The sequence below is a fragment of the Eucyclogobius newberryi genome, unplaced genomic scaffold (genome assembly GCF_026437365.1).
Source record: "Eucyclogobius newberryi isolate DKJ021-1_F unplaced genomic scaffold, fEucNew1.0.hap1 SCAF_11, whole genome shotgun sequence".
In the NCBI taxonomy this organism is placed as follows: domain Eukaryota; kingdom Metazoa; phylum Chordata; class Actinopteri; order Gobiiformes; family Gobiidae; genus Eucyclogobius; species Eucyclogobius newberryi.
In genome coordinates, this window is record NW_027315735.1 from 2,745,367 (window position 1) to 2,768,903 (window position 23,537).

At 39.8% G+C, this 23,537-nt stretch overlaps 1 protein-coding gene across 1 annotated transcript; it reads right to left on the reverse strand.

Annotated features, from left to right (window-relative positions):
- Positions 1 to 671: 671 nt before the first annotated feature.
- On the reverse strand, positions 672 to 17,990 carry anxa5a (annexin A5a). The gene is made up of 13 exons (XM_072432804.1): positions 17,925 to 17,990; positions 17,829 to 17,849; positions 15,026 to 15,110; positions 11,810 to 11,904; positions 8,354 to 8,467; positions 7,501 to 7,591; positions 6,102 to 6,181; positions 5,802 to 5,852; positions 4,398 to 4,491; positions 3,123 to 3,218; positions 2,916 to 2,974; positions 2,160 to 2,282; positions 672 to 740 (listed from the first exon to the last, which is right to left on the reverse strand). The coding sequence occupies exons 2-13, from the start codon at positions 17,829 to 17,831 to the stop codon at positions 681 to 683; spliced, it is 951 nt and encodes a 316-aa protein (XP_072288905.1). The 5' UTR covers positions 17,832 to 17,849; positions 17,925 to 17,990; the 3' UTR covers positions 672 to 680.
- Positions 17,991 to 23,537: the final 5,547 nt, after the last annotated feature.

Genomic DNA, 23,537 nt, shown 5'->3' on the forward strand with positions numbered 1-23,537 from the left:
TATAGTCAACAAATGCCCATTAGTGCCGCATTACTTATGGATGACAGACAGATGTATTGCAGCACACGTCCACGCGCTTTGGTCGTTGGTGATAAATGAGAGTGCGAGTCGTGTCGACATTTAATTATTCATTGAGAGGATTGTATTTTCTAAGCTGCATTTAACGTATCTAAGGAACAGACACGTAAACAGCTCTTGACATCGCACGGACGAGCCACGTTTCAAGAAGTTACGAGATAATTCTAATAAAACAGACAATTTTTATCTTTTATAACATGAACATCACATTTGGAACTGAAATATTGTATGTTGAGTCAAAGTAACACATGTATACATTTTTACTTCTGCTGCTTTAATTATTTGCTTTCAAGAACAGTTATAAAGTAACGAACACTGCAGTTCAACTTTTTTATGTATTTGGGCTTCCATTTAATACAATATGAACAGTTCAAAAGCACAGGTACAAGTTGAATCAGTACGTACATTTCTCTTATGAGTCGCTGTTCTGCGCTGAGATAAAGTCATAAGTTAAAAATGACAAGCCGGGGTAATTCACACTAATTCAATCGATAGCACGCTAAAGTCATAAAGAATCAACAGCTGTAAATGGATAACCTCAGCTGGGAGTAGCTTTGTCTGGGAGCAGAGTGCACTCACAGCCCCTGACCCCATCGCTCACATTAATCCTGGCCCCCGCACAGGTACAGCAGAGCCTTCTGGTAGTCTCCCCCCGTGTCCTCCTGGAAATACAACACGTCAACTACTGCTCACAACTTACAAAAGAAATACAAATAACAATTAAAAAAACAAACACATCTTCTGTTATGTCCAAGGAGTAATTCAAGAATGATAATTACAGTCAAAGATAATGAAAATAGTACCATATTGTTTGCTGAGTGGACACGTGTGCAACGATGACTAGGGATGTAATAATGTGCACTTAATGGTACAATAGTCAAGGTACAGTATTTATTATGATGAAGAGGTTATCAGAACTGTATAAACAGTATTTATTATGATGAAGAGGTTATTAGAACTGTATAAACAGTATTTATTATGATGAAGAGGTTATCAGAACTGTATAAACCTTTTAAAATGTTAAAATTAGTATTTTTGTGAATCATTCATCATATATATTGTGGTATTAAAGTGTGAGTACATATGTTCACTTCCAGTGACAGATAAAAACATGTTTCATGTCTGGGATCAATAACAGCTCCTGCACAGGCCTAAGGCAACATAAGATAAGATCTTCCTTATACATGCCACACATCACTGAACTCCATGTAAAGCAAAAGTAGTTCGATACGTCAGACCACAATATTCTACAACACAAGACAGTATTTATGTATGCAAAGTTCACATCCAATATTCACTGGCTTTACCCAGAAGCAGATAAAGCATAAATATCTATAGTGCATCTAATATAATCACCTCCTACAATATTAAGCCATGTCTGAGGTTTAAACATTAGAATAAAAGTAGGGTTTAAGGAGACATTTGTAATCACATTACATTTTTATTTCTGGACAGTGACCTATTTAGGTTTACTTAACGGGGAAGATCTGTAAAAGCAGATCTTGAGGCGAAAATGAGACTGCTGTGTGCTGTATGCATCTAATTATAGAGCGTTTTATGTATTAGGTAAATGTGAAATACATTTGGACCACTGCAGACTGCTTAAAATGAACTGTTTTTATGTTTCCAAGGTAGTTAAAAAAAGAAAATGAGAGACAGCAGCTTTCAGAGCTCTGACATACACAACAGTGTTCTAACATAGCACAAAATGTACTCTTGGTAAATCTGTCACTGTTTAACTTCCACACTTGTGCATTCATCCCTACGTGTCTACGCTCTTGTGTATCTGTTCAATTGTGTCCATAGGGGAGTGTTATTGGAGGCTGCTGGTAACGTCTGTCTGCACTGGAGGAACATCTGGTCTGGAGAGAATAGACTCGCGGGCCCTTGTGAGAAGCAGCCTCATCACCATAAACAAGGCCGCGCTACCATGAATAGAGCGTAAACGGGCTCCACGTCACGTCCAGATGGAGCGCGTGGATGGCTGGGAGATTCAGAGAGCGAAGGATTACTGCTCACTGCGACGTGTGCCGTCCCATTAGCCAGACTTGACAGGTGAAACATGGCAGAGTTTCACGTACCTGGATACTGCTGTGCAGGGACGCTCCGTACTTCTTTTTGAACACCGCCCGGATGTCCAGCATGTCCGCCTCGCTTCTCGACACCATTACTCGCATTAAGGTGTCGTCATCGGTTCCCGCGCGCTACAAAAGAAGACGTTACTATTGCGATGGGCCCATAGCACGGTCCCAGCCTTTTCTTATTGACGAGTGCGTTCGAACATAAAGCAATTATCCAATTGACTGGTGAGAGTGAATTGTTACGCTGCAAAACCTTTACAATTCCTTTCACATTGATGCTCACAGATGTTTCATTCTACTGAGGAAATATCCTGTGTACATTCATTTTACATTTTGTACGTTTATTTTAGAAATATCTTTTAGATTTCCAATGAGACATGCAAAAACAATCTCCGGTAATAGATACATTTGTTCTTTTATCAATTGTCATACTTTACATTTGACAAACAAAAGCGCTACAATAAAAAAAAATAAACACAAATAAAATATATTATTATTAACTTTTTAGTAGAACCATATTTACATAAACTACTAAATGTAGATAAAAGGTCAGAGGATTTACGTTCAGAGAATGGAAAAACTTACATTGGATTAAATGGGACAAATACACTTTACTACATGTTTATGTCTTGTTTCTTTTCTTCATTTTTAAGATTTGTTTTATCATATTTAAAAAAAAAGCCAAATCATGATTCTACATTTAAGACCCACAGTGTAAAAACAAGACATTTCTAGATGGAGTCACAGGTCACTCACCCTCATGGAGTTGTACAAAGCTTCAGCAAAAAAGGTGGGAACACTTTTGGTGCATTTTACTATAAAGAAAAACAGTTGAAAGAGGTTTAAAATCCATACATATTTAACACTGGACATAAACTATCCTGCTAAATTCACATCAGAGGCTTGTAAGATGGAGATAATAGTGTTTTGTTTTGTCTGGGAAATGATTGTCTTAATTCTTACCAACAGCAAGGAGCAAATTCTCCAAGTTCCCAGTGGTCTCGCCTTCAACGCTCTCCTCGATATCACAGCCGGCAATCTTCTTGTAGGCGGCGAAGACTAAAGAAACAGACGCACAGACATAATGACACTGCTAAAAGCCTCTTTCTTTTGTCACCACATGTCCTGACTGCTGGGGGAATAGTCCCAACACGGTTTCATTTGGTCTCCATTTGATGTATAAAAAAACACAACAGAATTCTAACAGTAGGTAATTGCATCGAAAGCTTTTACGCCCATGTTTATGTCACAATAATGATCCGACAAAGTCTTCTGTTACAAGTGGTTTCTCTGAATCACAAAACACTCTTTTGATAGTATTTAGTCTACATAAAACTAAAAACTCTGAAGGCACATCTTTAATGGGAATCATCTCAAAACTATACATTTAGACAGAAAAACTTCTATTTCTGTGCATATTTAATCCTTTATGTCTTTCCCGTTACTTTTATTGGTCCCACATCTGGTCCAAATGGTTTGACGTGTGTTCATCCAATCACCAGGGCCGTATTAATGCTGGGTTTACCTGGTCTGGCCCCCGAGGGCCTCCAGAGTGAGCACTGAGCACCTTCTCACAAACCCATTTAAATTCATTTAAAAGCATTTATCAAAGTCAAAGTCAACTGTTGTTGGAATTTGAAATAAAACAACTTGATTTCATCAGCAACATGACAATAATATCAGGTCAGGATTAGTAGAGTAGTTTGAAAATACATGAATAAAATATTGTTGTATTTGAGGGGGCCTCCAGGATCTCTCAGTCCGAGACCCAACTGAGACCTGAAGACCCTCACAATCATCATCTTGCACTAATGCTTGCCCCTTAAAAATCCAAGTATAACATTTAAACAGCTGCTGGATCCTTTTCTATAGTACATTACAAACATTATGCTGTCTAACTAGGTTGCATCCCTTGAAGGCAGCAGCCGTGTGCGCTCTAAACATTGTGGTTGTTATTGGTTTGATCCTGTTTCCACATCCATACCATCATGGACACGACACTCACAGTCTCAGAGTAAGTGCCCAGACGATGCAGCTGGGAAGTCATAAAGAGCCAGCAGTGTTTTTACCCCCAGGACAGACAATGAGCAGGTGCCAGCAGGCGCCAAATGACTTCCACTTGTTGTTAGAGTGTTCTAGACTCTGCTACAGACACTTGAAACTAAAGTGTTCCGTTAAAGATGGCCTGGATTCGCCCGTGTGCATGTGTGGAATTATAAAGCTGAATCATGGCGTTACCTTGTAGGAGATGCTCGATGCTGCGCGTGCCAAGGATGCCGATGAATTTTTCCTCATCTGTGCCAAACTTCCCCTCACCGGCGTCATACAAGTCCTACAATGGCAGAGACAGTGGAGCAGCTGTGCACATACACTCGCACTCAAGGCTTATTGGGAACAGCTATCACACAGCTGATAAAAGCCCGTACAGCAGCGCCTGAACAACACAGGAACGTTTGTTTTTACCACTTTTCTGTCTCTTTGAAACGCGGGGAAAATAGATAGAAAAACAAGGATTCTGAATCGACTAAATATTGCTTGGATGATTTATTCTAGATCAAATTGACAAAGATTTTCAAGGGGTATATTTGTCAAACTATACGGTTTATTTTTGTGACCTTTATCTTAGTTTGACAGCGACATTTGGTGATACGAGATTAACTGATCTAATGATTATTGATTATTGATCTCTCTCTTCTTATTGCGTTACAGCAGTGCGGATGCTGCAATGCCATGTTAAAAGAGAGTTTAGTCCGTCGCTTTAGAGAAGGCAAAACCGGTTAAAAAAAGTTAGTACAAAAAAGTTAATACATTTATTCAGCCTTTCTCTAATTGTCAATGATACTGTGAGCTTGGGTCTTTTTAATGAAGCCAGTCCACAAGGAAGAGGAAGAGATATGACAATGATTTAAACTGTATCGCTTATGTCCAAGATATTAATATAGAAATGCATTTTATTTGTTTTAACATATTTCTTGCATCAAAAAGATGTCCTGTTTGAATGCGTTTTTGTAACTTGAGGACACCTGAGGCTTTAGAAGCATCTGTCCACCACGAGGCGTCTGAGGAGTCACTGACTAATGGACTCAGGAAGTGCTGCTCAAAACGCCCAATATAAAATGTGTCTCTGATTGTGTCATTACAGGTTTCTCTTGCTCAAAAACATGAATCACGAGCAATGCCATGTTTTGCCACTAGTCTCTGCAAATGTGAGGCGTTTGGACCAGCTCCACATGGGACGTATACGCTCCTCCCTCCACCTTCTGAAGATTTGAGGGTTTTTACAGGTTAAGCATGTGGCAGCAGGCTTAACAATTCTGTTCTGTTCAGGAAAAAGAAAAATCACATTTTGCCCTATTTATACAAGTTTCTGTAGCATTTGCAGTCTCAATGGGTTTTCTTACCGGGTACAATAAAGTTGAATTAACATACAATAATAATATTTGTTCAAATGAGTATATCATTTCTATATAAGTTTTAGTAGTGATTAGTGTCGGCTTTGATACTTTTGACAAACCTAATAAATGCTAAAGAAAAAACTGTCGCTATAAACGGAAATTTATTTTTGTAAATTTCTTTGAGGAATCCAATCCAGAATTGATGTAAAAGTGGTGTTCAGGTTGTGCACCTTAAATTTTCAAATACCTGAGCATCCTTTTGAATAAGTCCTTCTTTCACGCCCTCCTCCCTGCTGGCCTACGCTCCCCACGATTGAGGCGTCGGGCAGTGAGAAGGGCAGACAAACAGAGCAAAAGTAGGTTAGTGTGGATGGAAAATGTGAACTCCGATTCTCTACTGTTTTTTAACTCCGAAAGAATAAAGTAACACGATTACTTTTCTCTATGGTGTCCCTTGCCCCAGCAAACACCAAAACCCCTCATGACTTTGTAATGGATTCACCGGCGTTCTCATTATCAGGAAAGGGAAACATGAATCCCCGTCTACCTGCAGGAGGATCACCAGGAGCTTCTGGTAGTGGCCCGACGTGTCACTGCAGATATCCTTCTCCAGTTTGCTACTGAACTCTGTAGGGGCAGAAAGAGGAGCACGTGGTCGTTTGCACTTGGAGATAACTGACATATACAGAGTGTTCTAGTGTAGTATTAGCTGTGAGGTCTGTGGCAGGGGAGATTTGATTAGTGAGCTAAAGGACAGCGCGGCCTCCTCTTTGGCGGAGATCAAATAAACGTTGTCATTTGGCCCCAAGACCTTCAGTGTGAAGTGGTTCAATTTAGAGCTGACACGCTCCAGAGATTCCTCCAATAATAGATAGGGCCAAAGGTCACACCAGACAAAGAGTCATGTGTGCCCAAAGAACAATAAAGTATTAAGCAAAACCACACAATACTTTTGTCACATATTATTATTATTATTATTATTATTATTATTATTATTATTATTATTATTATTATTATTATTATTATTATTATTATTAGGGGATTATTGTGTTTGATTCTTCATAGAAAATCAGTTGAATGACATGGATCCATTTGTCTTTTTTTTTACTGTTGTTGCTTATTTATATCAAAGATTTAATTTCACGCATCAAAAACGTGAATATAGATGTGCAGCTTATTTGAAGATTTAAGAAAATAAAATTATACTACATGGCAGAGCACAACCCTGGATCCATGCTGCAGGATCTTCCATGCTGTAGCACTAGAATATTCTGAGGGTGATCCCTGACATCACTGACAGTAAAGAACCCTCAGGAAAATGGACACCAGACTGGAAATCCGAGTGTGTTGTGACCAACGCGCATGTCGAATAGGCCAAAGCTGCCTCGAGAATATGCTTCAAGACAAGAAACGTTATGCAATAATCTAACTTACCCATCTTCCTGAAAAGGCAATATTAAAATGCTGAATTTAAATAACGACACTTTTGCAGCATTGAATGATATTTTAATTACATCTAAACCAATTGATAACAATGTAGAATTTAATTTAATTATTTAAGGAGACAAATTATGCAAAAATTTAGTTCAACTTCAAGACTTCCAAGTTTTCATCCAGAAGGTAGTGGACTTGTTTCTTTGATCAAGTCTTTTTAGATTCATAATGCAGTTTCAAAACGTCCAAAATATTAAATAATGATCGAGTGCCATAGTTTGCGCCAACTCTATACCCGACAAAAGCACAATATCTCTTCTCTAAAGCAGATTAATAACCACAGAATGATATTTCAGGCATGGCTCTAATTGAAACAGTGATAAATCAATGGTATATCCACTGTGTGACCTGAGAGACTTGGCAGTTATTCATCAGCCTTTCACAAAACAGCCCAAAGAAACACACGGGCACAAACATATCATGCAGCTATTTTTCTCATTCCACAAAGTCACCTTTCTTGTACACTTTGATCATATTGTTGATTTCGTCGGGCGTTCTGGAGGCCATGATTTCGATCAGAACTTCGTCATTAGTCCCAGCGCCCTGAGAAAACAGACACAATCTGTGCAGCGGATCAGATCGCCTCATGCCACGCCCATATTCTCTTCTTATCAGAAAGCAGTCGTTCACGTTGCATTAGGTGATGTCACAAGTTTAACAAGGTTCAACTGCAACTGTGCATTTTCTTTATTGTCAGAGCTGTAACTAATGTCAAAGATTCACATTCAAGCTAAGAACACTTGACATTCATTTACTACATGCGACAGAAAAGGTTCATTTGGAGTGGTGCTGTATTTTTATTCATTTTAAAGGCTACAGTAAATAAAAAGGCAACATTTAAAATTTCCTCACAAACATTTACAGGATGTTTATTGTTTAGTCAAAAGGTCTTTGTAACTGTTGTCAAAGGCTGTCACAGCAACAGCCCTGAACACAGCACAAACAATAAATACAATTAGACTTTGTCTCTCGGTCGAGTCATGCAAGAAAAGATGCAATTATTCATTTGATTCACAAAGTCTAATTGGGGATTTACAGTTCATAATATTTGTTTGCTCTGACAGGATTTCTTGCCCTTCATGACATATTTTGTTGTCTTTATATATGGTAGGTATTTATTTAATTTTATCTTTATTATTTTTCCCCTCCATCCCTTGTTGGGAAATGGGAGGTTTTGTCTATGGGAGTTTTTGTTTATAGGAGATTTTCTACTGAGAGTGTTTTTCAAACTTCCTGTTCTTTTCTTCTGTATCTACCTCTGTATCTACCTGCGTTGCAATAAAGGATTATCTTATCTTATCTTACCTTGAGTGCCTTGTGCAGCTGCGTGGCATCGAAGAGGGCGGGCGGGGCCATCAAGGCCACAATAAGATCCTCAAAAAGACCACCCAGCTCTGACTTGAGAGCACTCACCAGGTCCTAGAGTGAGGGGTGAATGACCAGAAACCACATTAGTATTGAACACTGGTTTAAAGGAACGGCAGTGCTTACATTTGTGGTAAAAAATTAATGCTGATAAATATTTTGTCATATGTTTCTTCTAAATTATTCAATGCAAGATAATGCACTTGAAGGGGAATTATCATGCAAAATCAACTGTAATGACCTGTTCATCTTGTTCCTCATCATTAGCTTATTCAAAGTTGTATTTTGATTGATTCCTGCATGTTTGTGTTAATAATGTATTGTCCTGCAACTGAGGCTCCAGTGCTCAGAAAATTTGTGTTTTCACCTACCCCCTATCTTCACCCACATCCCAGTACTTAGTTGTGATTACATCAAAAGTGAAGACTCCGATTGAGAAATGTAGGGTTCTAAAATGTCTCGTAGTTTCAAAAATACAAATATGTAAATGACAGATGAGAAAGGACGTCTGTTAGACCAGTATGATCCAATAATGCGTTTTACAATGAACAAAATCTACCTGTGTTATAGTTCAATTTAATACTAAGTAGCTAAAAGAGTATAATATGTCTCATCTCCAATTCAAATATTTGTTTGAATTAGAATCCAAAATGTGTTCAAAATAATGTCCCTCGTCCACATTTTCCTCAAAGTCCTATATTATTCAAAGATATTACAGGAGCCAATTTGTGATGCTTTCTACCTGTGCCACTTCATCCGTTTATTTTTCTGGCCACAATTACGTTTGGCCCAGCGCTTTTCAACAACCTCCACAAAGAAGATTAACTTGTGCTTTCAATCCGCAGGTGATCATAAAATAAGCTAACGGAATGGATGAACCGCACGGGCACAAAACCAGCTCACCATCTGCATAAATATTCATGCAGGGGAAATATTGTTCACATTGTAAAAACGTAACAATTTTAGTCGGTTAAGGCAGTAGCACATATGCCAGGTGCAGCCCACTTTCTACCAGTAAGGTTTTCCCTCATCAGGATTGGTGTTAGCACTCCATCTACTCCATCTCTAATAAGACCTTGTAAACAGGATTAATTAAACAAGCATGAATGAAGCTAAATACAAATCCAGATATGTTTTTGATGAGGGAACACGGTTATAACATGGTTTAAAGGTCAAATGTAAATTTAGCTCAGGCTGTGTCAGGCTCATCTTAGGCCACAATCATTACACACGGAACAATATATTCTGGGGCATCTTTTACATGGCTTTTATTAATGACTTATTATAGTAGATGTTAAACTACTTAAATGTGGACCGCATGTTTAACAATTCTGAACATCTAAAATAAGATTTACTTGTATTATCCAGCTTTATCGTTATTGTGTCGGCGCTGTGGCATTACGGTCAGTCAGTGATATTTTATGTAGCAATACTTCAAAATGTGTAATTGTGACAGGTCTAGTCATCTTGTGTGCGTTACTTAGACGATTAACCAATAACAAATCAGTCCCACGCTCTGGATAGTCATGTAAAATCCAATAGTAGTTCTGTCCGGAATGTGTGTTAAGAGAGATATTAGGTGAATAGTCGGGACTTGAAGTGGCAACATGTGGACGTGTGGTCCTGAGGCAGACGTGTGGTCCTGTGGTCCTGTAGCAGACGTGTGGTCCTGAGGCAGACGTGTGGTCCTGTGGCAGACGTGTGGTCCTGTGGTCCTGTAGCAGACGTGTGGTCCTGAGGCAGACGTGTGGTCCTGTGGCAGACGTGTGGTCCTGTGGTCCTGTAGCAGACGTGTGGTCCTGAGGCAGACGTGTGGTCCTGTGGCAGACGTGTGGTCCTGTGGCAGGCGTGTGGTCCTGTGGCAGGCGTGTGGTCCTGTGGCAGACGTGTGGTCCTGAGGCAGACGTGTGGTCCTGTAGCAGACGTGTGGTCCTGAGGCAGACGTGTGGTCCTGTGGCAGACGTGTGGTCCTGTAGCAGACGTGTGGTCCTGTGGCAGACGTGTGGTCCTGAGGCAGACGTGTGGTCCTGTGGCAGACGTGTGGTCCTGTGGCAGACGTGTGGTCCTGTGGCAGACGTGTGGTCCTGTGGCAGACGTGTGGTCCTGTGGCAGACGTGTGGTCCTGTGGCAGACGTGTGGTCCTGAGGCAGACGTGTGGTCCTGTAGCAGACGTGTGGTCCTGTGGCAGACGTGTGGTCCTGTGGCAGACGTGTGGTCCTGTGGCAGACGTGTGGTCCTGTGGCAGACGTGTGGTCCTGTAGCAGACGTGTGGTCCTGTGGCAGACGTGTGGTCCTGTGGCAGACGTGTGGTCCTGTGGCAGACGTGTGGTCCTGTAGCAGACGTGTGGTCCTGTGGCAGACGTGTGGTCCTGTAGCAGACGTGTGGTCCTGAGGCAGACGTGTGGTCCTGTGGCAGACGTGTGGTCCTGTGGCAGACGTGTGGTCCTGTAGCAGACGTGTGGTCCTGTGGCAGACGTGTGGTCCTGTAGCAGACGTGTGGTCCTGAGGCAGACGTGTGGTCCTGTGGCAGACGTGTGGTCCTGTGGCAGACGTGTGGTCCTGTGGCAGACGTGTGGTCCTGTGGCAGACGTGTGGTCCTGTGGCAGACGTGTGGTCCTGTGGCAGACGTGTGGTCCTGTAGCAGACGTGTGGTCCTGTGGCAGACGTGTGGTCCTGTAGCAGACGTGTGGTCCTGAGGCAGCCGTGTGGTCCTGTAGCAGACGTGTGGTCCTGTAGCAGACGTGTGGTCCTGTAGCAGACGTGTGGTCCTGTGGCAGACGTGTGGTCCTGAGGCAGACGTGTGGTCCTGTGGCAGACGTGTGGTCCTGTGGCAGACGTGTGGTCCTGTGGCAGACGTGTGGTCCTGTGGCAGACGTGTGGTCCTGTAGCAGACGTGTGGTCCTGTGGCAGACGTGTGGTCCTGTAGCAGACGTGTGGTCCTGAGGCAGCCGTGTGGTCCTGTAGCAGACGTGTGGTCCTGTAGCAGACGTGTGGTCCTGTAGCAGACGTGTGGTCCTGTGGCAGACGTGTGGTCCTGTAGCAGACGTGTGGTCCTGTAGCAGACGTGTGGTCCTGAGGCAGACGTGTGGTCCTGTGGCAGACGTGTGGTCCTGTGGCAGACGTGTGGTCCTGTAGCAGACGTGTGGTCCTGAGGCAGACGTGTGGTCCTGTGGCAGACGTGTGGTCCTGAGGCAGACGTGTGGTCCTGTAGCAGACGTGTGGTCCTGTGGCAGACGTGTGGTCCTGAGGCAGACGTGTGGTCCTGTAGCAGACGTGTGGTCCTGAGGCAGACGTGTGGTCCTGTAGCAGACGTGTGGTCCTGTAGCAGAGCGTGCAGGCAGCACGTGGCTGGTTTCATAATGACAATTATTCCCAACACCCATGGAATGTCCTTACCTTTCCATATGCCTTTTTGTAGGCCACCTTAATTTGCTGGCGCTGATCATTAGTGCGTGCGGTCAGCAGCATCAGGATGACATCTTCATCCGTTCCTGAATTCAAACAAGCATAAAGCACTGCCATATGTTAATATTATAGTGTGTACGCGTCAAACCCATCCTGTTCAGAAGATTGGACAAATGTAAAGGACTGCCAGCCAATAAATGATCCGCTCGCTTTAATGAAATGTCAGTCTCCCAAGTCAAAATGAGGCTCTGTAATGGACTTTGAGCCAATAAGCTGATAATCAATATGAGTTGGAGATGGATGTTGCGAGAGAGAAAGCCTTCAATAATAATAAACAAGAGCTATGTGATGAGGATGCTAATGAGCACATACAGGATATAGAGCCTATTGGACAGCTGATGTACAGTAATGCAGTAGCAGGTCGTACTCTGTGATATATTATGTTTACTTCGGATTTTAGTGCTTTCATTATCTCCTCTTCCTGCTCCTCCTGGTTATAATGTTTATCTTTCCAGACAATGAGACAATAGCCATTTGCAAAACATATATAGATCCTTTGAAACGAGCAAAACTACAAATAATGTTTCTTTGACAGTGGATGGTCGGTTCAGCTAAATTACAGGCACAATTCAAGGTACATGGGGTGATGGGGACAAACTGTGCCTTACCTGAGAAAACAATGTCCAGGTGTCTCATTTATAAAGCGTGCGTCTATACAAATAATGTGACATACATTTGTGAGCTAGTCCTCTGACCTTTGCCAGTGTGGACTTACAGATATAAGGCCAGGAGGCGATCTGAGCTCAAAGAAGAGAGTCTCACTTAACTTGTGAGACTACACAAGACTAGACTAGACATTTCACTAAAACATTATATTTTAGATCGTATTAATCATTTCGCAGATTTTTCCCCCAGTTTGACAATTTTGGTCATGTTTATAATGTTACTTTCTAGTTGGGCACGCAGTAGATAGAGGTAATTCCATTGGCTAAATCCATGTAAATTACACAATAGTTCAGATTAGACAAATAATAATCCGGATAACCCTTTTATTTTGTTAAATTATAATTTAAACTGAACATTTCAACTTTCATTTCTCAAATTTTCTTCGCAAACTGCAAATTGACTGATGCAAAACTATGTCAAATGAATACCACAGGGACAATCCTACCAAACTTAGCAATAATTAGAAAAGAGCCTGCCAAATGCACTTAAAGTAAAGACAAACCTCAAACTTGCTGACTTTAGTCTGAATTCCATGTAAAGTTTTATAAATCAGGGTTTTTTTCACTCCTTTTTAGCCCGCATGCTTCATTAAACATAACATTAAGCAACGTTCAATGAGGGCAAAGAGTTGGGAGAGACATTCAACAAACCGTACACTTCAGTTTGCAGGAGGAAAACAGCTTTTGAAGATAATATATAGTTTACATTTGTGTATTGTGAGTGCAAGGTTAGATAAATGTACATGAGCTTTGTGCTTGAAGGTCTTGTTGTTCTTGAAGGAGGCTCAGAGTGATTTATAATGTTCGGTTAGTATTCATTATCTTTATAAGCAGCAGTAAAATGTGCAGATTTTCTTATGATTCCAAACAAAACCTTCAGATTTCTTCACGTCATTGCCAATACCATTGTAATCGTTAAACATTAAAATGTATTTCCACCTTTTTAAAAATGGCTTTAACTGTCAGTATGCGCACAAATCAGAGATCAAAGATGATTAACTTACATAAAAATGCTATGTTTGGCTATTCCATCTCCTGGGCCTTGTGATATTTGAAAATGTGCATCAAAAGAAGGAGATGGAAAGGTAGTTAGAGTAGAGTTTGTGTCTCAATGTTCCGTTGTGTCTTGTTTTGAGGTGTTGGGTTACATTTAGGCTGGAGACTACAGGTCAGAGCAACATCACTCTAATCAAGTGTCCTCTGTCTCTGAACAGTTGACGTCATGACAACACCATGACGACACCATGAACAACAAGACCATTTGTTGTTTTCATTTCATCTTTGAACTGTTTCTTTTATTGTACAGCCAAAGGATGTGCCATACGAGATAGAGATGTGTAATCATTAACAGAAACTAGTAAGAAATATCTCACAAAACATTAAGTTTGTTTTCATTTGGTGTATAGAAAGTAAAACGAGCAAATTAAGTATTTATGGAGGTTGTTCTCAAAGTGGCAAATGTCTCCCTACACAAACACATCAATAATACAACATTATGTTTCTGCTTAAGGCTCCGATCGCACCATTTGTTTTTTGTCCAAGCACTTGATACTTCTGTTAAAAGCATGAAGTAAAAAGGTAGTTTAAGGAAAGTTTCATGATTTATTTTTTAAAGTTTTGGACATTTTAGAGAAAAGAATCAAATGTTGGTGGCTGTTCCATTTTAATGATCCTATGGAAACCCAAGGGATTTCAGGCATCTCAAAAAGTTTTCCTGAATGTATGTGCATTATAGTGAGACTACAATATAAAGGAGAAAAACACACATTAAAATCTATGGAGAAAACAAGAAAGGCTATTGGAAAATCTGTTTTACCTGTCACAACATTAATACTAATAGATACAGAAAATATCATAACAATAATACTGAAACTACTTTATGCCACAGACAACAGACAAACAGTTTTTTAAATGTACAAAATGTGTTTTAACGAAAACATAAAAGGCTGAATGAAACCATTTTGAAGTTTTAAATATGTAATTATTAGTTTTACAAGTTATGTATTCGACCCTACAGCTCAAATCTTAATAGACAAAGGCTTCCCCATTAGTGCTAAGTAAATGTATTAATCAGCCCCAAATAATATTGTTTCTTCTTTAATTCATTGAACGATATTATTATTATCGGAACAGGCTTATGTTCAGTGTAATCGATTTTTAAATTGAGATTCAGCTCTTTCTGATCATCAAGAGCAGAATTCAGACTTTGGAGGAAGACATTTTATTTTTGTGTTAAAAAGTGTGTATTGTTTATGTTCAGGATTTTTTTTTAATAGAATTTAACATGTATCCAAAAGTTTAAACCAAAATCGTGATCAATCAATAAAGGTTATAGTGATGGCATTTTTGTCGTATCGCTCAGCCCTACATAACATACTGATGTATAATGTAAAGAGGCTGCTATACTACTGTACATACTAAATACTGAGAGCTGTACTCATTCATGTGATGGAGTGAACGTGGGTCATCACGGAGCACTGACCGATTCCTTTCATGGCCTTATGCAGAACTTCAGCGTCATGTTTGGCGTTGAAGTTGACGTAGGGTTTCACGCTGCCTCTGTATGCCTGCAGGGACCAAACAACACCACACCATGAGCTTTGCATTGCCTTTTTTCACAAATAGATGTTTTATTAGTGTGTACAGAATTTACCCCTGAAATCTTTCATTTGCACCAACTGAGATGTATTTATAGCAAATACAGCACTAAATTATCTCCACAAGAAGAATAAACCCCGAGTGGATACACATTTCATTTCCTCTCATAAAAAATTCAACATGTACTGTAGAATATTACTAATATCTGAAATGGCTGCAGCAATTTTAGAAATGTTACCCAGGGCCATTAGGGTCGGCCTTGACTGCGTGTGGGTACTTCCAAGTGTACACGAAATCAAGTCCAGCCGGTGTCATTGTCACAGGCAATTTAAACAAGTGGCACTGGAAGTGTTCTCCAGGTAAAATTTGCTCAAGTGAAAGCAATAAAGCTGAGCTGGTGGCTCGGTTTACTCATCCAGAACACGTGGCTTTGTGGCAGCGTGTACTCTCAAGAATAACCTTCAATGTGATGTGTCAGATGCAGAGTCTAATTCGACAGTTTTTGGGTTAATGGAAAGGAGAAAAGTATTGCATGAGTGAGTTATGTTTTTAGGGTAAATGTTAACGATGCACTTTAAGGGTTCAGGCATTTATAGGTCTGTCTCCATGTCACCTGCCTGTCTCCATGGAGATGTTGCTTTGCTTGAAATGTTCCACAGTATGGTATTAAGCTATATCGCCATGGAGAAGTGCAGGGAACACCGCCAGGGCAGGTTACAAGTCTGATCTGTGGAACCTGGAAGAATGAATGTTTTTCAAGGTATTTTTTGAGCTAGGTTTAATACTATAGAACATTCCAGAAAAAGCAATAACATCTTCATGGAGACGAGTAGATTGCGGACTCTCCACCACTTTGTTATTTTAATACATTGTTATTGTTGTCATGGTTTTCAAAATTAAAATTAAATAAATTCAGATTCAGATTTCTATTTGTGTTCTATAAGTTCCCATTAGGTAAAACCTCCAATTTTAGATCACAAACATGCATGTTTATACTTCTGGATTCATTGGGGTTAAGGTTGGGAAAATAATTAGTTTGGATCAGGCTCCAGGAAATGAGCCCAATGGAAACAAATGTGTGTGTACAGGAAATGGTCCTTTAAGAAGAGCATTTTTAAAATTATAGCTAGAGATCTTGTTGATAGACAGATAAAACATTTACTGTACATCTGTGGCTCATAGCCTCAAAGTCAATCTGGGGGGCAAAAACTAAATATTAAATGCACAAGACTATATAGAAGAACGCTTTTATTTGTTGGGACTCTAATGAATAGAGGGTTGGTTCACAAACTCTGAGAAAACACAATGGGGACAGAAAAAAGCTTATAAAGAAGTTAATCATTTTCCAGACATTTTGGCCAATAATAACAATAAACTACAGTAAATGGCACAAGTCTGAAATGTAAAATTAGCATTTGTCCTAAAGTTAGAATGCCCTAATAAGAGTACACACCTAACACTTATTCTAACACATTTAATTGGACTTACGCTTTGGGACTGTGTGTAATTATGTGAGGTCTTAATATGGCTGAGCCCTGAAAAGGTGTCAGTATTATCTTGGCTCTCTCTAATGGACGCATGGTCGTCATTACTGCTTTTGTTCAATTGCAAGTGGCTCTCGGCAGTATTTTCTCATTAAACTCCCCATGGGCATGAAAGTATAACCGTTTGAGGCGACAACCGGCTCCCATATCTGCTGTTTCCAAACACGTAATATAATCGGGTTCAAACTAAAACCTCCGTTACCATGAAACAGAGTAAGACTTCAATCCACGTCTCCTCATCAGACAAGCTGAGGACCAAATCAAATCAATGATATCAAATGAAGTGGCGCCGTCTCCCTTTGGGGCCACTGTGAATGCTACACGTGCGGCACTAATGTTTTTCTAATGACTGAAAACATTTTGTGGAAGTCTCCTGCATGAGTCACCGCGGCGCTTCACAGCAGCACAAAGGCTCTGACAAAAACCTAAAGAAAGGTCGGTTGATGTGATGACAGCACAATCTACATATACATGCAGAAGTTGAGTCTTGTATGCAAATGTGGCACGTGCATTTGTTTGTTATTGTCTAAACGTGCTCATGTTGTAGCACTGACCTTTTCAGTCCTTTTCTACACTGGCGTGCTTCCACCAGGGGGCACTGCACGGCTCAGACCAGCACAGATGCTTTTAATAAAGACTATTTTCTAAACATTCCAAAAGTATCTTTGTGGCAAAGTGACATTACAAATCGGCCCGCACTAGCAGCCATCTGCCCCAGGACAACTGTGACCACAACAGCAGGCCTTATGATTATTTTAGTAGCCAACAAGTCACACGATTGTTTCTATTGTACATAGATATTTATGGTGACTGAAGACTTCTAGATATAGAATATTTACAAATTAAATGTATCATTGATGAAGACATTTTTACATTTTGATTTAATAATGCCACTGTTTTTGTTTTGAAGGACTTTTGTATGTGTTTTGGAGTCTGTATAGTCCAAATGACTATTACGGTGATCAAAATACGTCTATGATTATACTTCTGTTATTGTTTATCGAAGGGTAATTTGTAACGTATTGTTATATAAAGTCAAACCTCTATGTCACTTATGAAGAACAGATCACCACACAAAACGCAAAGAGCAGTTGGTAACAACAGGGGAAGCGAATGTAGACACAACATTCCTCAAAAACTCACCATTTTCTTCCAAATGAAAACCTGAAAAACAAACACACAATATGATAATCAGACATGTTAACAGCCCGTTTCCTTCACACACAGTTCATTACTCACAGACAGAAGTGTGGCAGTGCGTTCTCCTTTGGGATGCTTGGTCTGACCAGTGTCCCGTGCGGCTCTTCTTGACTCTTCTCGAGGGACGAGATGGACTTCCCCGTGGAGAACGCCAGTGTCATCTTACACCCGGCGTCAGTCACAGGCTCACGCGCTCCGCCACGCTTCGTTACACCTGCAGAAAAGCCCAGGGTTTAAACGCTTCTCAACTTCATGGAGTTCCCAGTATTTTGTTTCCGCCAGTCGTAAATCACTCCTTTTGCATGATTCATAATATAACCACATGTCAAGGCAGTGTCATCAATTGCAATGTGTAAAACAGTTAATTGGTCACAACATTACCAAGGTTAAAGGAGACGGATTTTGCTTTTTGTCAGCCATATATTATATATAGGAAGATCATAATTTTTTTGACATTGTGTTCCTTATAAACCACAATATTTAATTTGTCAAATTATCACAGCTAAGTACAGGATGTGGACTGGGATAGGGGGTAAGTGTACTCTGAGCCTCAGTTGTAGCACAAAACAGGCTTACTCAACCCTGCAGGAATTAATCAAAAATCGACTGAGTAAACTGAGTTACAAGGTTAAAAAGCTCCCCTTTAAGTCAAGGTCATGTCCATTTTTGACTTCAGTGGCAGTTGGAAAGCTTGGAATTGGTGTAATTTTCCAATTCCAAAGAGGCAAATTATGTCTTTATAAATGAGTGTCAATTTAAAAATAGCATTCACTCAATAAACTAAGATCTTGAGTAGTTTTTTTGCAGAAGCAACAGTAGCTCTTGAGTGACATATCAGCTCCTCTTCTATTAAAGACGTGTTCTGTTAAAGAGCCCACTGTTCACTTTTCCTTGTAGTAAAGCTCTTTTACGAGGACGTTCATAAATGTTTTAAGGCCAAAAACAATGTTGTACACAAAAACAACATTAAACATAGTTTCCCACTATTACTTTTACAGGGGGATATACTGATACCCTGGGATGCTCAGTTGGGGGACAAAATAACAAGTGGGGAAACTCTACACCTGTCAAACCATGTTACGTTTTTGTTTTGTTACAGTAGATCCAAATAAACTTCTCTAACTCTGTCCAAATCACTACAGACATTGTCGCTGGAGAGAATATTGTTGGTACAAAATGACAAACTAAGCACCGATCCAGCTTTCCGGTGTCTTACATACTTTGAATATCGGCTTGTGCCCGATATTAAACGATACAAATACAGGGAATGAATATAGCATTTACTTCACCTATTGCACATATAAGTTATTTATCTTTCAAGTAACATTAGAGCAACTTTGTAAAAACACCAGACAGTAAACAGTTGTATTAAATCCAATTTATAAGATGAACCACCAACAAGAAATAACTGTCTGGGAAGTTTTACACACAAATGACCCAAAAACGATCAATGCAAGGACTAATGGAAACACTTTTTTCATAGCCTGTTTATTGTGTTGCAATTGAAAACTGAATAATATATATTGTCCACTTAATAAAGGATTTTGCAGTATTTCACTATGTCATCGTGTGTAACCTAAGGACCTGCCATAACACAACTCACTCAATATTTAAAGAGCTGTCAGTGTTCCAGATTACACTTACATTAAGTCCAGTAGCTGTGGTCTGAATGTGCAGAAGAGCGTATCACCGGAGTGCATCGCCACGCAGCTATCACGTGTATCATCATCGCCCGCCGTCTTACTCGGAAACTTTAATTAAGCTGAGCACTTGTGAGGAGGTGAGCGAGTGGCGAGCATGAGCACACAGGTTCTACAGTTACGGATGCTCCTGGTTTCAGCCTCCCAGGATGAAGGTGCCGGACCAGTTTCCTGTAAGGGATATAATGATAAAAACAACACGCAGATCAGTTCAGAGACATATACTGGACAATAACGAGGGTGTGTCCATTCAATATATTGCAAAAAAACATAAACCTATCAACCGGTCAGTCTGTTGTGTCACCATATCTTTATCTCATCCTTCAGGAAGTATGAATTCATAAACCTGGTCATCTTCAAGAGGAATGGTGATCTATTTGATAATGAAAGAAAAAATAAGAATCATGGTGTATTATCAGGAAGTAGCAATGTTTGTTCACAAAATAATTGCTACACAAGAATTGTACATGTGACATTAAGGATCATCAGCTCATAATCAAAACTAAATGTCAAGCGGGTGTTTCATTTAGACGTTAGTCCTGGGGTCTCCATGGAGATGTCATGCATTTCCACAGTATGGTGTTGTGGATTTTCTATTGAAAGAATAAAAAGGAAATCTTGGGCCGTTTTCTTTAGTCTAATTATGAATCATGATTTATTTATAGTTTACAATTGTGTACGAGTAAAAACGAATTTGTTCCTCAGTGAAATGTATTGTTAAAAACAGGAAACACACATTTTATACAAGAAGCCAGGGCATGACATGTTTCTATAACAGTTGCATTCAACATATTCGCACTGTATAAAGCCTCAGGTTGTTCATTGGTGAATGGTCAAATTTATCTTAGTCTAATCATTTGTTGTGAATCATAAGGAAGGTTTACGAAAAGCTCTTTTTCAAAATTTTAGTTTTATTGCACCAAAAATCTATTTAAAAACAAACCTTTGTCTTTGCTGTGAGTAGGCTTGCATCTCCACAAGATTATATAACCTGGAAGAGCTTTTCTTACTTATTTCCATAAAAATGTTGTTCTTTTTGCTATAATATTCCACAGTATGGCATGAAACATATCAATCTTCAGGTTGTTATTGCCACTGTTGGGTAGCATTACTTTGTAAAAGTAACTCCTTACGTTACCTCGTTACTGCCGTAGGAACGTGTTACGTTACTGCGCTACTGTGTTACAAAAGTAACGCGATAGAGTACTCTTGCATTACCAATAATAGTAGTAAGAGTACAGTAACATAATCATTAAAATATCAAATAAACAAGCAAAGTAAATGTATTTGACTGATATATATATATATATATATATATATCTTTATATTAACAGACGACCACAATACAATGCCATACAATAAGCACAAGTAGGCCTGTCCTCCAGCAATGAACCCATCTCTAACACAAAACAATTGGATTATTACATCTCACCACATCCCCGTTACCCTACATTTACTCTTCAGATACAGAACAGTGGTTATAACGAAGGAGAAAAGTGTTTTTCAAAACGTGCTTCTGAGAGTTAATTTCTTTGGTGTGAGTGACTCAGTCACTAGTTGCTCAGTGCAGATGCTCACAACATGCCCAGTGTTTGCTGCAGCAGCTGTGAAGCAAACCTGGCTCTGCGTTACTCAAAGATTTTATTTGTATTTATTTTGGCTGCCAGCCGCCCTCAGAAGCAACACCACAACAACAAAATCAGCATAAAACACATAGTGTGAAGACATTAAACTACAGTAGGTGGTGGTAAATGCACCTTTTAAGTTGGCTACACACCATTAAAAGTGACACAACAACAACGAGATCTGCGAGCAGATGATGGAGGAATTGATGTCTGTGATGGAACGGCTCACTATCCCTGAAGACACCAGTCTAAAGAGCAGCGTCAAGGGCTACTGGACTGTGCCGAGCTGCCCAAAGATGGATCAGAAAACAGCAGCACAAAAACCTGACTGGTTCATGGAGTCCCTGATCCATCAAGGCTACATCAAAGGCAGGCAGGATCATATGCAGGAAAATCAAGCCCTCAAGAGACCTGACCAGCAGCTGAGGACCGAGCCAAGGCAGGTTCAACCAGAGAAGAGCCCTATTGAGCAGCTGATCAGTGAGGTAAGACATGCTGTATCACAGAAGAGCCCTATTGAGCTGCTGAGTCCCGAGCCAAGGCAGGTTTAACCCGAGAAGAGCCCCACTAACAGAGGAGAGGAGTGATCCAGAGATACTTCAAGACAAACTCCATTTTGTCATGTCACATGATAAAAATATTGATGCAACTGCAAATAAAAGTATTAAGATTTTAAACCAATAACAATTTTTAAAAAAAAATAATTTAAATGCATGACGTTTTATATTGTCTTGTCCTCACTAGACGTGTCAAGTTATCCAGCTAGACAGAGCGTCGACGGCCTTTAATCACCATTCATCATAAATTGTAAAGCTATAAAAAACAGACAAAATACATATTATTGCCTGAATAAACATTGTGCTTACTTTGTGCAAACGCAACATATAAGAAATGTTAATTACATGAACATAAAGTAAATTAAGACACATTGGGTAGCAAGTTTGCATGTAAAAAATCCAATAGCTTAAATGCTATAGTTTATTTAGTACATTTAGAGGCCAATTTACACAAACCAACTTACTTTCGTAAAACGTTTTACATGTTACACAAAATTATGAACTGAAATACTAACTTACAGCTTTTTGTGGGCCAAAACAACCAAACAGAACTGCACTTAGTCATGACTGTTAACTGACACTCTACTGCAATCCCAACATTTGCCACATGAGGGCGCTCTGAAAAAAAAATACTTTAGTTAAAACATTCACTATGTGTACCATGTATCCATGTCCAGGCTGAGAAATAGATTTTCAAAGTTAGGGGTCAGGAGGGCCCCCAATCTAAAAAAAAGTTAGGGGCCTCAGCAATTACAGGGGCCCAAAAGCGCGTGGCATCATAAGAATGAGATACATTTGTTGTTTTAAACCTCGTTATTAGCATGTAAAACAATTTAAAGTAAGTCTTTTATTTGATATAACGAGCACAAATACTGAATTCCTATAAACCAGAGATCATGATCTGTAATACTGTTTAATTCAATATAATAATGTTTTAGATACAAAATAAATACTGTATACAGCATTTTTGACACAAGGAGATCTTGTGGAATATATAAAGTAGTAGTAGATTGACGTCCACCAACCTAGATATCACTTTAGACCGGGCGTTTCCGAGTACATCCGAACGCAGCGGCCAATCAGATGCCCACTTTCATCAAAATTATATTATATCCATCCATATTGTTCCAATATGGATGAATATACTGGTGGCAGTGGTGGAGCAGTAAGTGCCAGGTCCATTCCCTGTGTGTATGGTATATTAGGAAGGTTGGTTGCCAATTGTTCTCAATTCCCTATGAACACTGTATTATTACATTTGTGGGACGTTATTACATTTGCGGGATGTGTTCATACCCACAAACGTAAATGTAGGTTTGTTTAATGCCATTCTGTGGAACCTTACAGGAAAAGCAACATCCCTGAGAAAAACAGATCATAACCAGATAGTGCAATTCCATTCTTCATTAAAAATTTAGTTCAAACTTGGACTTTTTGTCCAACTTTATAAAATAAACATTTATAAATACAAAGTATGTTGTTCTGCTTGCACGTCTAGATGGATACTGCCAGTTTTTTTATTGGTCAAGTGTATCCCAGTTACCCGAAGGAAATGAAGAAAAATTGCTGACTGCCTCCTTCAATTTCATCAATCAGCACTGGCAATTTCAAACCTGAATTCAGGGCGTTTTTAATTCATGAGCTACGGGAGAATCTGCTTGATAACATTGTGAACAGTTCTGTTTGCACAAGCCTGGCTGACAGACAATAATCCTCATTAATCACCAGTGCTCTCCTGACACCACTCACCTGTTTGCCTTGCTCCTGAGA